Source organism: Nomascus leucogenys, unplaced genomic scaffold, assembly GCF_006542625.1.
Source record: "Nomascus leucogenys isolate Asia unplaced genomic scaffold, Asia_NLE_v1 002132F_14306_qpd_obj, whole genome shotgun sequence".
Lineage (NCBI taxonomy): Eukaryota > Metazoa > Chordata > Mammalia > Primates > Hylobatidae > Nomascus > Nomascus leucogenys.
Window position 1 is genome coordinate 1 of NW_022097359.1, and position 14309 is coordinate 14309.

At 47.1% G+C, this 14309-nt stretch overlaps 1 protein-coding gene, 1 long non-coding RNA gene and 1 pseudogene across 3 annotated transcripts; 2 read left to right on the forward strand and 1 right to left on the reverse strand.

The window, feature by feature from the left end:
• Nucleotides 1-4048: 4048 nt before the first annotated feature.
• On the reverse strand, nucleotides 4049-8216 carry LOC115834242. Of its 2 annotated transcripts, none has more exons than XR_004029236.1 (3): nucleotides 7748-8216; nucleotides 6739-6938; nucleotides 4049-4487 (listed from the first exon to the last, which is right to left on the reverse strand). It is a non-coding gene; the product is annotated as an uncharacterized LOC115834242 (long non-coding RNA). The 2 variants fall into 2 exon arrangements; XR_004029235.1 differs by having other exon boundaries at nucleotides 4049-4490.
• A 1920-nt stretch (nucleotides 8217-10136) lies between these two features.
• On the forward strand, nucleotides 10137-11386 carry LOC115830466 (annotated as a pseudogene).
• An 893-nt stretch (nucleotides 11387-12279) lies between these two features.
• Nucleotides 12280-14075, forward strand: LOC115834243 (the record flags this gene model as incomplete). Its single annotated transcript, XM_030808994.1, is given in 4 exon segments — nucleotides 12280-12553; nucleotides 12648-12830; nucleotides 12878-13165; nucleotides 13701-14075. Coding segments are annotated over 4 exon segments (1120 nt in total), but the record flags the coding sequence as incomplete, so codon positions are not given.
• Nucleotides 14076-14309: the final 234 nt, after the last annotated feature.

Consider the following 14309-nt stretch of genomic DNA (forward strand, 5'->3'; position numbering starts at 1 on the left):
AACACAAAAATCAGGTGGGTGTGGTGGCATGCACCTGTAATCCTAGCTACTTGAGAGGCTAAGTCAGGAAAATCACTTGAACCGGGGCAGGGAGGTTGCGTGAGCCAAGATTACACCACTGCACTCCAGCCTGGGTGACAGAGTGAGACTCCGTCAAAAAACAAACAAAACAAAACACCTAGATCTCAAGCCTGAGTCTGATTCTGTAATGGAACAAAACGTGTGTGTGTTGAAGAGGGGTGTGTGTGGGGAGAGGGGTGGTTGGGGTAATTTTCATGTAGGAGTAATGTGATTAATTTGTAGCCAGTGGGCAGCCTATGGTAAAATAAAGATGACCACACATCCCCTTGAATCTGGAAGCCTCTGTGACTGCTTTGACCAGTAGAATATGGCACCAGTGACATTTAAGACTCAGATCTTAAGAGACTGGCAGCTTCCACTTCCTGTCACTTGGAATACTTTCTCTAGGAGTCCACTTTGTCAAAAGTGAACTAGTCTGAGAATGCTCTGCTATGAGGAAGCCCAAGCTAGCCATGTGGATATGCCATTTGAAGAGAGATATAATAAAATGGTGTTGTTCTAAGCCACTAAGTTTTGGGTTGTTAGTCATGCAGCAACAGATAATTGGAAGTTTCCTTCTTGTAAAAGGGGTTAATACTATCCTTGGGCTACAAAAGAGGAGCTATAGTGAGAACTGCAGCCATATTAAACTTTAACTATCATCATAGAAGTTTCTAGAATTACTATGGAGGAGGAGGCTTTTCTGTATAGGAAAATACTTTGAAAAGCCCTTTAGGAGCAGAAGGTGAGACCCTAGGGGATGAGTTGACAAAGAGAAATAAAAGATATAATCAAACCACTTTGAATTTGAATTGCACAAGAATCTGGAGGTAGGAAAGACCAGAGAATAGAGAAGCAAGTAAAAATAAGGGAAGAGAAATGGAGGAGAGGAGAGAAACGTGGCCAGGGAACAGAGATCAAGTTTCAAAAGTAACTGACTTTTTAAAAACACAGGCATCTAACAAATTTGATGCTGATTGTATATCCATGGGGAAAATCTCTATTAGATTAGCAGTCCCTGGTGCAGTTTTTCTAATTAATTACTAAAATACCTGAAAATCTCTATTTCTCCAAAATTTCCACAAAGTTTGCTACCAGTATAGATAACTTTTGTGACATTTTTGTTTTGTTTTTAAATTTAGGTGGAAATTTTTTTAAGTATCTGAGTTCCACTCATAGGTTGACTTGGTAGAGAAGAAGGGTAACAGATGCCATTTCCTAAACTGAATTAATTTAGACATAGTGATTTTCAGCCAGAAGTGATTTTGCCCCCCAAGGAATACCTGGTAATTTCCTAAGGCACTTTTGATTGTCTTGACTGGGACGGGGACTGGGGTGGGGCAGGGAAGAAGGACAGCAACTGGCACCAAGTGGGCAGAAGCCAGGGATGCTGTCAGGAATCCTGCAGTGCACAGGCTAGCCATCCACCAGGAAGAATTTTCTAGCCTAAAATGTCGATAGTGCCAAGATTGACGAATCCTGATTTAGAGGAGGCCAAAGATCTGAATCAAAGGTGTCCATGAGAGTCTAAGCCCCCTGCAGAATGTACAGGCATCCTGAAGAAGACATTAGACTTTCCACAATCCATGGAATGCGGCTTGAATCAATCTTATGTAAATTATTGGGAAGAGGGTGATTCTAATTAACCTCTGGGTTATGGCATCAAATAAGAAAAACTAATCAGTTAAAGTTCTTAATTGCAAGTAACAGAAACTAACTCTGGGGAAATTGAGCAGAAAAGGAATGTATTAAGTAACAGTGGGCAGCTCACAGAATCTCTGGAAGGGTTGAAGAACCCGACCTGGAGGCTAAGAAGAAAAAAACAACTCATAAAAGCATCCTACAGAATGGTCCATGAAGATATCGGTGCCTCCACCACTGACACAGACACTGCTGGAATAAAGGAAGCCTGAATGTTGTAGCAATCAAGATAGAATGGATGCTTCCAAATAAAGAAAGGAAAAAGAAGCAGAACCTCAAAGTTTCATTTTGAAAACATATAAATATCTTTCAGCCTTAACATGAGATAGTGAAAACTCAGCCACGTAAGCTGAAAACCTCAGGGTCATTGCTGACTCCATAATAGTAATCCAAGTCAAAATACACTTGGATAAATACATCGCCCTCCTAGAGGCCTCCTGGTTTTAGTCTTCCACCTATAACCAACACTACATCCACTGTTAGAGTAACTTCCTATTTGGATTATGGTGCTTCCCTGTAAAGAAATTATGCGTACATTAGCTTTCAAAACAAATCCAAACATAATTTGACATCATTCCAAGCACTCTGTGATCTGTTCTGGACCTACATTCCAGTCTTCTCTCCCACTACTCATCTAGGCAAATGATTTGCTTATTGAACCCTATGTATACTTGGCCAGTGGTTTTCTTTCTTCTGCACCTTTATTCTCACCATTCTCTTTTCTGAGATGCCTTTTCCCCTTTTCTTTATCGAAATCTCACATTCGTCCTTTAAAATCCAGCTCAAAACTCACAGAACACCTAACAATACCACCGACCTACTTTGTGATCTGGAGAAAATGAATACATTGCTCTAAACTTATAAAAGTACAAAGTGGAACATTGTATTTTGTATTTGTATTACACAATGTATACAATTAACATTGCATTTGTACCACATTTTGCTGAAAACTTTTTATTAGGAATCCATATTGTCTACACTGTGCTCTGCTGGAACTGGAAGCTCTAACCCTGTAGTCCTGAGGCACCGGGAGGGTGCGTGCGAGAGCACAGTCGTTCTGGTGACTTCTTTGCTCATGAAGTAGGACTCATTTTCAAGTCCACCCTTCATCAAATGATCTCTATGTTGCAAACTAACATCCAGAAGACTGTATCTCATGATAACCTTTTCTTCCAGTGCTTTCAAACAGTGAGGCTTTATTAATACTTCCATGAAACAGTTCTGAAAATTAAAAACACTTCAATATCTTTCATTGTCTCTGAATAATGTTTTAATGGAGTAAATTCTCAACTTTCAGACTGCAAACTCAAGTGCATAATCAATATTGCATTTCTTGGGCCGGGTGTGGTGGCTCACTCCTGTAATCCCAGCATTTTGGGAGGCCGAGGCAAGTGGATCACTTGAGGTCAGGAGTTTGAGACCATCCTGGCCAACATGGTGAAACCCCGTCTCTACTAAAAATACAAAAAGTAGCCGGGTTGATGGTGTGTGCCTATAATCCCAGCTGCTCGGGAGCCTGAGGCAGGAGCATCGCTTGAACCAATGAGGCGGAGGTTGCAGTGAGCCGAGATGGCGCTACTGCACTCTGGGCAATAGAGCGAGACTCCATCTCAAAAATATCTATCTATATATATATATAGCATTTCTTCAAATACACTTAATTTTAACTCTGTACCTTCATTTAGTTGGTTTCTGGAAAGCAATTGCTGCCATTTTGGTGGTTCTCTCAGTAGGAAAAATAAAATTAGGTCATTCTCCCATTATAGAGAGTGTGGTGGTTCATTTTATGTGTCAACTTGACTGGATTAAGAGATACCATGACAGCTGGCAAAACATTACTTCCTGGCATATCCATGAGGACGTTTCTGAAAGACACTGGTTTGTGAAGCAGTGACTGAGTAAGGGAGATCCGCCCTCACCCAATGTGGGCAGGCACCATCCAGTCACCGAGTTCCGGGATAGAACAGAAAGGTGAAGAAAAGGAAAATATCCTCTGTCTTTCTCGCTCTCTCTTCCCCTCCCTCTTTCTCCCCCCAGGAGCTGGGACACCCATCTTCTCCTATGCTTGGACATTAGAACTCCACATTCTCCCGATTCCAACCAGAAACGGACACAAATACTATTGTGGCTGGGTTGTAACCAGTTTTCTTAATGTACGTGCTGATTTCCTTAATTATTTCCTTCTATCTCTTCTGGCTGTAGGATGGCTCAGTGGAATCCACTTTGTTAACACCAACAATTAGTTTTTTCACACCCTGTGTGTAAGGCAGAAGGGCATGACCACGGGTCTGTCCGTTCTTGGAGATACCAGCTTCGAAGGTGCCAACACCAGCAGTGATCATCAGGACAACACAGCCAACCCGATCTGTCCCTGGAATCGTGTTTTTGACAGTCTCTGTGGCCTAAGGCATCTGCGATAGTCACTTGCTGGCCTCACATTTCCACAAGGAGGCGTCAATGGTGAGCAGTATCACATTCACACTCAGCATTCAGTTCATCCAATACCCAGGAATATTTGAAGACGCCCTTTCCCATCTCAGCAGCCTCCTTCTCAAGTTTTTCAGTGGTTCTTTTTTGATGCCACCACATGTGTAGATCAGATGGCCAGTAGTGGTGGACTTGCTCGAATCTATGTGTCCAACGATGACAACATTGATTGAATCTTTTCCTCTCCCATTTTGGCTTTTAGGGGTGGTTTTCATGACACCTGTGTTCTGGAAGCAAACCTGCTGCAATAGGAATATGTATGTATTGTAATATATATACATATATATTCCTATTCTTACTATAGGTAGCGCTTTTGGTGGCAGAGTTAGGCAATCTAAACATCACTCTGTGTTTTCCACTATTGTTCCCAGTTTTACTTATGGTTAAATAGGCCATATGACTAGGTTCTGGCCCATGGGATGTGGGGAGAAATGAAGTCAGTCATTTCCATGCCAGCCCTTACAAATCATGTCAGACAATCCTCTGTGCTCGCCAAAGTTATCTTGGAAGCCACACATTTCAGATGGTGTAGCTGGGAACAACCTGGGTCTTCAGTCTCCTGCTCAAGCAGCATATCCCATTCTATCTCAACTGACACAATCATTGAACACACACTATGTGCCAAGCACTACTCTCAGTGCCCATACATTAACTAATTTTATAATGAGATACACATATTAGCAAATATCATCACATCATGGTAATAGAATGATACAGAAGGACATGCCTAAAATGGCACTGAACCTCAAATCTACCACACATATCCTTCCAGTATGTCTTCCCCATTCTTTCTGCTTGTCTAAACCTCACCCTAAATTTCATTTCAGTTAAGGAACAAAGTGGCAAACTGAATATGTTAAAGTAAAAAGGAAGACGTTCTAGCGTGTGTGTTTATTTTATATAAATATGTGAATCCAATATATTTATTAAGAGCTTCTTGAGAGCTGTGGATTCCTGCAACCTCTCCTGCTGATATAGTCTGGTAAATTGACTACTGAAAGTGGATTAATTTTGCCTTCTCTAAACGCAAGCACCACTGCTGTTTAGGTGGGCCTCCAAACTGGGGGATAGTAAGTCCCATTCTCCTGGTGGTGTTTGTGAGTTGGGCCAGGATTATAGCACTTGTAGCAGGATATAGCCTCAACTTGGTTTATCTTGGCCCTTCCTACCACCAAGGATTCTTAGGACCATACAAAGTATGAGAGAGAAAGGAGAGTGTCAACAGCTTGTAACGATGATGTGGGAGCTGGTCCTTCCGCAAGGCACACAATTCAACTCACTCTTACAGAGGAGGATGCTAGCAAGCTAGAAACTAGTTTGGTACTGGTACTACTAAGAAGAATCACCATGCAGAATTACTCAAAGCCTAGTATATATATTTTCTTATTGTATAGGCCAAGTTACAGAATAGAATGAAGGTAGGGATTATGTTTTTAGTCTAAAACAGAAGCAAAGAGGAAATGAACCAGAGTGTGGAGCAAAAAATACCTGCAAGTAGGGGGAGAAAAACCTCAGAACTGGGGAGCAGGGAGGAAAGGGAAGGTACAATTTTGAACATGACATTGGCTTAAAAGATTATAAATTGTGAGAGGCATAGAAACTTCAAAACAGAAAGAAAAAAACTAAATTGCAAAAGCTTTTAATGATGGGAAGGTTGAAATAGAGTGAAGAAAAGCAGTAGTGTGCTGCTCAGACAATGGTGTATGGAGAATTGTTTACAACTGGCTCTTCCAAAAATGGTGTGTTCATATGCATAAATTTCTTATAAATTTTACTATGAATAAATGCTTCATTACTATCAATCCTATCTATTTCAACAAAGAAGTTGCTCACATCGTTAACCTATGACTTTAGCTCTGACATAATATGGGTTGTATTTTCCTATACATTAGTGAGTAAGAGAAAAGTAAAACAATGAAGACGTACATTAGGAAAATTTAAATTAATGATGATCTGCAAGACTTCTTTACTGAATTAGATAATAGTTTTCAAATACTGAAAGAATATTTTCTCAATTCTCTATGTATTCACAATGTAAAACCACAGACAGAACACACTTTAAAATATAATCTGTAGTGTTATTTTTTTCCATCACTTTCTTAAGATTAGACAATCAACAAAAAACAAATCAAGCCCTGATTTGTAGTACGTGCTGATTTCTATGGTGGAAATACTGCCACCATGACTAGTTTCAAACTATACCAGCAACATGTTACTGAACGCAGAGTTAGAAAGAGAGGCACAATAGCACCTCATTATATGTATAGTGTTTCCACCATACAAATGCAATGGACATAATAACCACGTGCACAGAAAATAGTTCCTTATGCTTAGTAGTCACAGGTAATCTCTGAAGTCCCCCAAATTCCTAGCATTCCTAATGCCTTTGAATCTGATGAATCTGATTCTGTTTAGGTGGCAGGAATTATTTAGGAGCTGGAGACCTCTCAAGAGAGCATTAGGAAGGGACACTTAAGGGAAAACACTCACCTCCTCCTGATCTCTAAGAAGGTCTCTCCTCCCATTTTTGCTTCTCCAAGGCCCTCTCTTCTACTCCAGGCCTCCCAGCAAAATCTGGTTTTCTTATAAAACCAGAAGAGCCTTGAATTGCCAACATTTCTCCTGCTAACATCCCCAAGGCAAGGTTACAAAAGCTGGCTGTCTTTTCAATGAGGACAGAAAAGAGAAGTCTGGAAAACATAACATAAATCAAGAATGCATCTCACTGCAGCAGTTGGTACAGCTGGAGCAAGCTTCAGTGTGAATGCTGACAGTGGGGTCACATGTTCTCAGTCAATAACATGTTAAATTAGCAGTCCCTGGTGCAGATTTTCTAATTAATTACTAAGATACCTGAAAAGACTTTCATATATATATAATATAGACATATATACTTACATATGTATACTTTCTTTTTTTTTTTTTTTTCTTTTTGACGGAGTTTTCCTCTTGTGGCCCAGGCTGGAGTGCAATGGCATGATCTCAGCTCACTGCAACCACCCCCTCCAGGGTTCAAACGATTCTCCTGCCTCAGCCTCCAGAGTAGCTGGGATTACAGGTGCACACCACTATGCCCAACTAATTTTTGTATTTTTAGTAGAGATGGGGTTTTACCATGTTGGCCAAGATGTTCTCCATCTGCTGACCTTGTGATCCGCCCACCTCAGCCTCCCAAAGTGTTGCAATTACAGGCGTGAACCACCGCACCCGGCCATATGTATACTTTTATATATGTATGTACATATCATATATACATGTATATACTTATAAGCATATATTAATAATATATACATATATATTATATATATATAATACATATATATTATGAATCATACTTTTATGAATCATGCTTTTGGTGTCATGTCTAAGAAGTTTTCGCCTAACCGCAGGCCATACAAATTTTCCCCTGTGCTTTTACCTAAAGGTTTGATAGCGTTATGTTCTCCATTTAGGCCTTTAATAAATGTTGAGTAATATTTTGTGTCAGCCATGGCCATACCTTTCTCCATCTCTCACAGTATCGGGGGCATTTGCAGCTCCCAGTGCCCCGTGCTGTTCCCGTCTTCTTGGTCCACTCTTCCTGTGAGTTTCAGGGCTTTTCTTAGTGCTGGCGCTGTCCTGGTCCATCAGGGGGTCCCATGAGCTTGTCTGTGTGGGAAGGTCGGGACTGTGATGTTGACGGGATGCCCTGTGAGTCAGGAAGAGGTGCTGACGGGGGTTTCCATGTAGGAGAGAGGTGTTTGGTTTCCCGGATGGGGCAGACTTTACAGGGGACAAACTTGAGAAATGCCACCAATGAGTAGCCCAGGAAGAGCAGGTCTCGGACCACCCAGCCATGTGGGAGCCAAACGTGGATGTGTCAGTGGCCATGCCAGGAGGTAAACCCTCAACCAAGGGCCTCTGGGTGTCCAAGGCCAAGTCTTGTTCAAGAGGTGCATTCAGCTGAGCCAACCATGGCAGAAACGCATAAGGGAGATCCCATGGTTCCTCTGTTTAAAACCCCTGCTAATCCCACCCGACTCAGAGAAGGAGCCAAGTCCTCACAGCAGCCTGCAACCCCCGCCTGACTCGGCCTCCTCTTGGCTCTGATTCTCTGTACCCTTCTATCCCTCTCTGTCTCTTCTCCCATCAGAGAGGAGATCTGGCACGTTTATCCTGGTGGATTCAAACCCATCTTTGCCACACAGATAGTCACCGGAATGAATAGGTATAATCTACAAAGAGTCCTTTTGAAAAAGAAAAAGGCAGGCCGGGCATGGTGGCTCATGCCTGTAATCCCAGCACTTTGGGAGGCTGAGGTGGGAGAATCACCTGAGGTCAGGAGTTTCAGACCAGCCTGGACAACATGGTGAAACCCCATCTCTAGTAAAAATATAAAAATTAGCTGGGCATGGTGGCACATGCCTGTAATCCCAGCCACTTGGGAGGCTGAGGCAGGAGAATCATTTGAACCCAGAAGGTGGAGGTTGCAGTGAGCTGAGATCGCGCCACCGCACTCCAGCCTGGGTGACAGAGTGAGACTCTGTCTCAAAAACATAATAATAGGAATAATAAAGGAAAAGTGCAAAAACTCAAACAACTTCACAGAAACTGGGCAAAAGAGCTGAACCGGCCCTCCACAGAAGAGGAAATGTGGAGGAATGGCTAATGAAAACAGGAAGAGGGGCTCAGCCTAACGGGGAGATATCACGTGACACCCACCAGACGGGCAAAAATCCCACCACCCAATCCATGCCGGTGTTGGGGAGAATGGAGAGAAGCAGGAACACCAGGCACTGCTAAGAACGGTTGTGAAGTATATTTCTGTTATGCTTGTATATGAAAGAGTGTGTGTTGTGGGTTATGAGGAAAATTACATTTCTTACCTGGGATGAAATTTTAAAACTTGAAAGCTACTGACCAGAAGAAACTTGCACTTGTGTACAAAAGAAACGCCCAAGAACGTTCCCAACAAAACACAGTCCTAGGGGCCCCAACCTGGCCAAACACTCATCCACAGGAAGATGAAGACATTTCCCATGTTCCCCTCAGACGACGGGAGATCACGCAGCAATGAAATGAACCATGTCAGTGTGGGCGGGTCTCAGGGAGAGAATGGAGGAAAAAACAGACACAGAGCAGATGCTCAGAGCCACGCAGGAGAATTTCCTCACATCAAAGTTCAAAACTATAGCCGAGGCAACAGAGCAACACCCTGCCTCAAAAAGAAAACAAAGTTCAAACACTAAATGGCACATTTTTTAGGGATGTACACACATGGTGAAAGAAACGTACTATGAAGGAAAGTGTGGGAATAATAAAGACTAAAGCAGGAAGTGATTCCCTCCGTAGGAGAAGGGAAGGGACCGGGACTCAGGCAGGGCCTCCAGGAAGCATCCAAAGTGATGTCTCTTGAGATTCTACTCCCTAAACTTGGTGGCGGTCCTCTGTGTCCAACGTGTCAATATTCTGTATACCTTACCCATACTGTACAAATGCTTTATTTCTACTCAATATTTAGAAGACAGTTATAAACAAGATGCACTAAATAGCAAGGTGGCAGATGAACATCAGGAAGGAACATCCAGGAGGTTCCATCCACGGAACCTCACCATGGATATGCTTGTGATCAAGGGCCTGGTCTCCCCTCAAGACACGGTCACAGATCTGTGACAGAGGCCACACCATCATAGAAGTGGAGGCCACGCCATCATAGAAGTGATCACAGAGGCCACACCATCATAGAAGGGGAGGCCACACCATCATAGAAGTGATCACAGAGGCCATCACAGAGGCCACACCATCATAGAAGTGGAGCAGGCCAGCCGGGACAGGGTCCTTCTGTGGCACCTGCTGCATCACCAGGCTGTGTGAACGGACTCAATTGCCAGAACTCACAGAACAGCAGTATGAGCACCAAAACCTCACAGGAAAAATGGTAAGTTCTAAGTTTCTCCATTAACAGTAACTCTCAGATTAATCTCTGTCATCCATCGCTTCTCCAAGAAATAACTTTTTAGGTTGACGTGCCAGGCGCCATGTTGGAGGGTTGGTGGTAGCGGCTTGGGGAGGTGCTCCCTCTGTCGGTCTCACTCTCTCACACGCTTCCCCTGGCTCCCTTCGTTCCCCCTCACCCCACTTGCCCTGCGTGCTGGAGTGTGTGCGAGGGAGTGGGAGGACGTCGGGGGTGGGGGGAGGCGTTCCGGTCCCCAAGAGACCCGCCGAGGGAGGCAGAGGCTGTGAGGGACTCCGGGAAGCCATGGACGCCGAGAGGCTCCAGGAGGCACTGGAAGATTTTGAGAAGAGGGGGAAAAAGAAAGCTTGTCCTGTCCTGGATCAGTTTCTTTGTCATGTAGCCAAGACTGGAGAAACAGATTCAGTGGTCCCAATTTAAAGACTATTTTATTTTCAAACAGGAGAAAGTGATGGATGATTTCAGAACTTCAGCTCCTGAGGCAAGAGGTCCTCCCAACCCTAATGTCGAATATATTCCCTTTGATGAAATGAAGGAAAGAATACTGAAAATTGTCACTGGATTTAAGGTATCCCTTTTACTATTCAGTGACTAGGTGAATTGTTAACAGATCCAAGGAGAAACTATACAGGAACAGACAAACTTCTCAGAGGAGTCGAAAAGAATGTGATGGTTGTTAGCTGTGTTTATCCTTCTTCAGAGAAAAACAATTCCAATAGTTTAAATCGAATGAATGGTGTTACGTTTCCTGGAAATGCACCAAGCTATACTGAGAGGTCTAATATAAATGGGCCTGGGACACCCAGGCCACTTAATCAACGAAAGGTTTGTCAGCCCCCAGCAGCTGGAGACCTGGCGGGGAGCTGATGTTCCAGTTTGAGGGCCATGCAGCTGGATACCCGGTGGGAAGCTGAAGTTCCAGTTTGAGGGCCGTGAAGCTGCAGACCCTGTGGGGAGCTCATGTTCAATTCTGAGGGCGTTGCAACTGGAGACTTGAGGGTAGACAATATTGCAGTTTGAGGGCCGTGCAGCTGGAGACCCGGGTGGGAAGAGATGCTCCGGTTTGGGAGCGATGCAGCTGGAGGCACTGCGGGGAGCAAATGTTCCAGTTAGATGTTCCTCTCTGGGTCTCCAGGTGCACGGCCATCAAACTGGAACATCAGCTCCCCGGCCCTCAAACTGCAACTGGAATATCAGCTCAACATCAGCTCCTCTCCAGGTCTACGGCTGCAAGACCCTCAAACCGGAATGGAACATCAGTTCCTCCCCAGGTCTGCGGCTGCAAGACCCTCAAAGAGGAAAATCAGTTCCTCGCCGGGTCTGTGGCTGCAAGACCCTCAAACCAGAACATCAGCTCCTCCCCGGGTCCACGGCTGCAAGACCCTCAAACCAGAACATCAGCTCTTCCCCGGGTCCGCGGCTGCAAGAGCCTCAAACCGGAACATCAGCTCCTCCCCGGGTCCGCGGCTGCGAGAACCTCAAACCAGAACATCAGCGCCTCCCTGGGTCCGCGGCTGCGAGACCCTCAAACCAGAACATCAGCTCCTCCCCGGGTCCGCGGCGGCAAGACACCCAAACGGGAACATCAGCTCCTCCCCAGGTCTGCGGCTGCAAGACCCCCAAACCGGAACATCAGCTCCTCCCCGGGTCTGGGGCTGCAAGACCCCCAAACCGTAACATCAGCTCCTCCTCGGGTCTGCAGCTGCACGACCCTCAAACCGGAACATAAGTTCCTCCCCGGGTGTGTGCCTGCAAGACCCTCAAACTGGAACATCAGCCCCTGCCCGGGTCAGCGGCTGCAAGACCCTCAAACCGGAACATCAGCCCCTGCCCGGGTCAGCGGCTGCACGACCCTCAAACCGGAACATCAACTCCTTCCCGGGACTGCGGCTGCACGACCCTCAAACCGGAACATCGGCTCCTTCCTGGGTCTGCAGCTGCAAGACCCTCAAACCGGAACATCAGCTCCTCCACGAATCTGCGCCTGCAAGACCGTGAAACCAGAACATCAGCTCCTTCCTGGGTCTGTGGCTACACGACTCTCAAACTGGAACATCACCTCTTCTCTGCGTATGCGGATGCATGACCCTCAAACCGGAACATCAGCTCCTCCCCAGGTCTGTGGCTGCGTGACCCTCAAACCGGAAGATCAGCTGACCGCAGGGTCTGCGGCTGCAAGACCCCCAAACCAAAACATCAGCTCCTCCCCGGGTCCACGGCTGCAAGACCTCCAAACCGGAACATCAGCTCCTCCCCGGGTCTGCGGCTGCAAGAACCCCAAAGCGGAACATCAGCTGCTGCCCAGATCTGCGGCTGCAAGACCCCCACACCGGAACATCAGCTCCTCCCGGGGTCTGCGGCTGCAAGAACCCCAAACCAGAACATCAGCTCCCTGCCGGGTCTCCAGCTGAACGGCCCTCAAACTGGAACATCGGCTTACCACCAGATCTCCAGCTGCATGGCCCTCAAACAGGAACATCAGCTCCCCACAGGGTCTCCAGCTGCACGGCCCTCAAATTGCAACATCAGTTCCCCCCTGGGCCTCCAGGTGCACCGCCTCAAACTGCAACATCAGCTCCCCGCTGGGTCTCCAGCATCACAGCCCTCAAACTGGAACATCAGCTCCCCCTGGGGTCTCCAGTTCCACGGCCCTCAACCTGCAACACTGGCTCCCCACCGGGTCTCCAGCTGCACGGCACTCAAACTGGAACATCAGCTCCCCACCGGGTATCCAGCTGCATGGCCCTCAAACTGGAACATCAACTCCCCGCTGAGTCTCCAGGTGCACGGTCCTCAAACTGGAATATCAGCTCAATGCCAGGTCTCCAGCTGCACAGCCCTCAAATTGGAACATCAGCTCCCTGCCGGGTCTCCAGCTGCACGGCCCTCAAACTGCAACATCAGCTCCCCCGCGGGACTCCAGCTGCACAGCCCTACAACTGGAACATCAGCTCCCCCCGGGAAGTGAGGCGCTCCTCACTTCCCAGATGGGGCGGCCGGGCAGAGGCGCTCCTCACTTCCCACACGATGGGTGGCCGGGCAGAGGCGCTCCTCACTTCCCAAATGGGGCGGCGGGGCAGAGGTGCTCCTCACTTCCCAGACGATTGGTGGCCGGGCAGAGGTGCTCCTCACTTCCCAGACGATGGGTGGCCGGGCAGAGGCGCTCCTCACTTCTTCCCAGGCGGGGCGGCCGGGCAGAGGTGCTCCTCACTTCCCCCCGGGTCACCAGCTGCACAGACCTCAAACTTGAACATCAGCTCCCCGCCGGGTCATCCTGCACGGCCCTCAAACTGGAACATCAGCTCCACCCCAGGTCTCCAGCAGCACGGCCCTACATCTGCAACATCAGCTTCCCCCCGGGTCTCCAGCTGCACAGCCCTACAACTGGAACATCAGCTCTCTCCCAGGTCTCCAGCTGCATGGCCCTCAAACTGGAAAATCAGCTACCCAGCCCTCAAACTGCAACTGGAATATCAGCTCAACATCAGGTCCTCTCCAGGTCTGCAGCTGCAAGACCCTCAAACCAGAACATCAGCTCCTCGCCAGGTCTCCGGCTGCACGACCCTCAAAGCAGAACATCGGCTACACTCCGGCCTGCGGCTGCAACACCCTCAAACCAGAACATCAGCTCCTCGCCAGGTCTCCGGCTGCACGACCCTCAAAGCAGAACATCGGCTACACTCCGGGCCTGCGGCTGCAACACCCTCAAACCAGAACATCAGCTCCTCGCCGGGTCTGCGGCTGCACGACCGTCAAACCGGAACATCAGCTCCTCCCCGGGTCTGCGGCTGCACGACCCTCAAAGCAGAACATCAGCTCCTCGCCAGGTCTGCGGCTGCACCACCCTCAAACCGGAACATCAGCCCCTCCCCGGGTCAGGGGTTGCACGACACTCAAAACAGAACGTCAGCTCCTTCCCGGGTCTGCAGCTGCACGACTCTCAAACTGGAACATCAGCTCCTCCCCGGGTCGGTGGCTGCACGATCCTCAAATTGGAACATCACTGCCTCCCCGGGTCTGCAGCTGCAAGACCCTCAAACCGGAACATCAACTCTTCCCCGGGTCTGCGGCTGCAAACCCTCAAACAGCTCCTCACTTCCCAGACGGG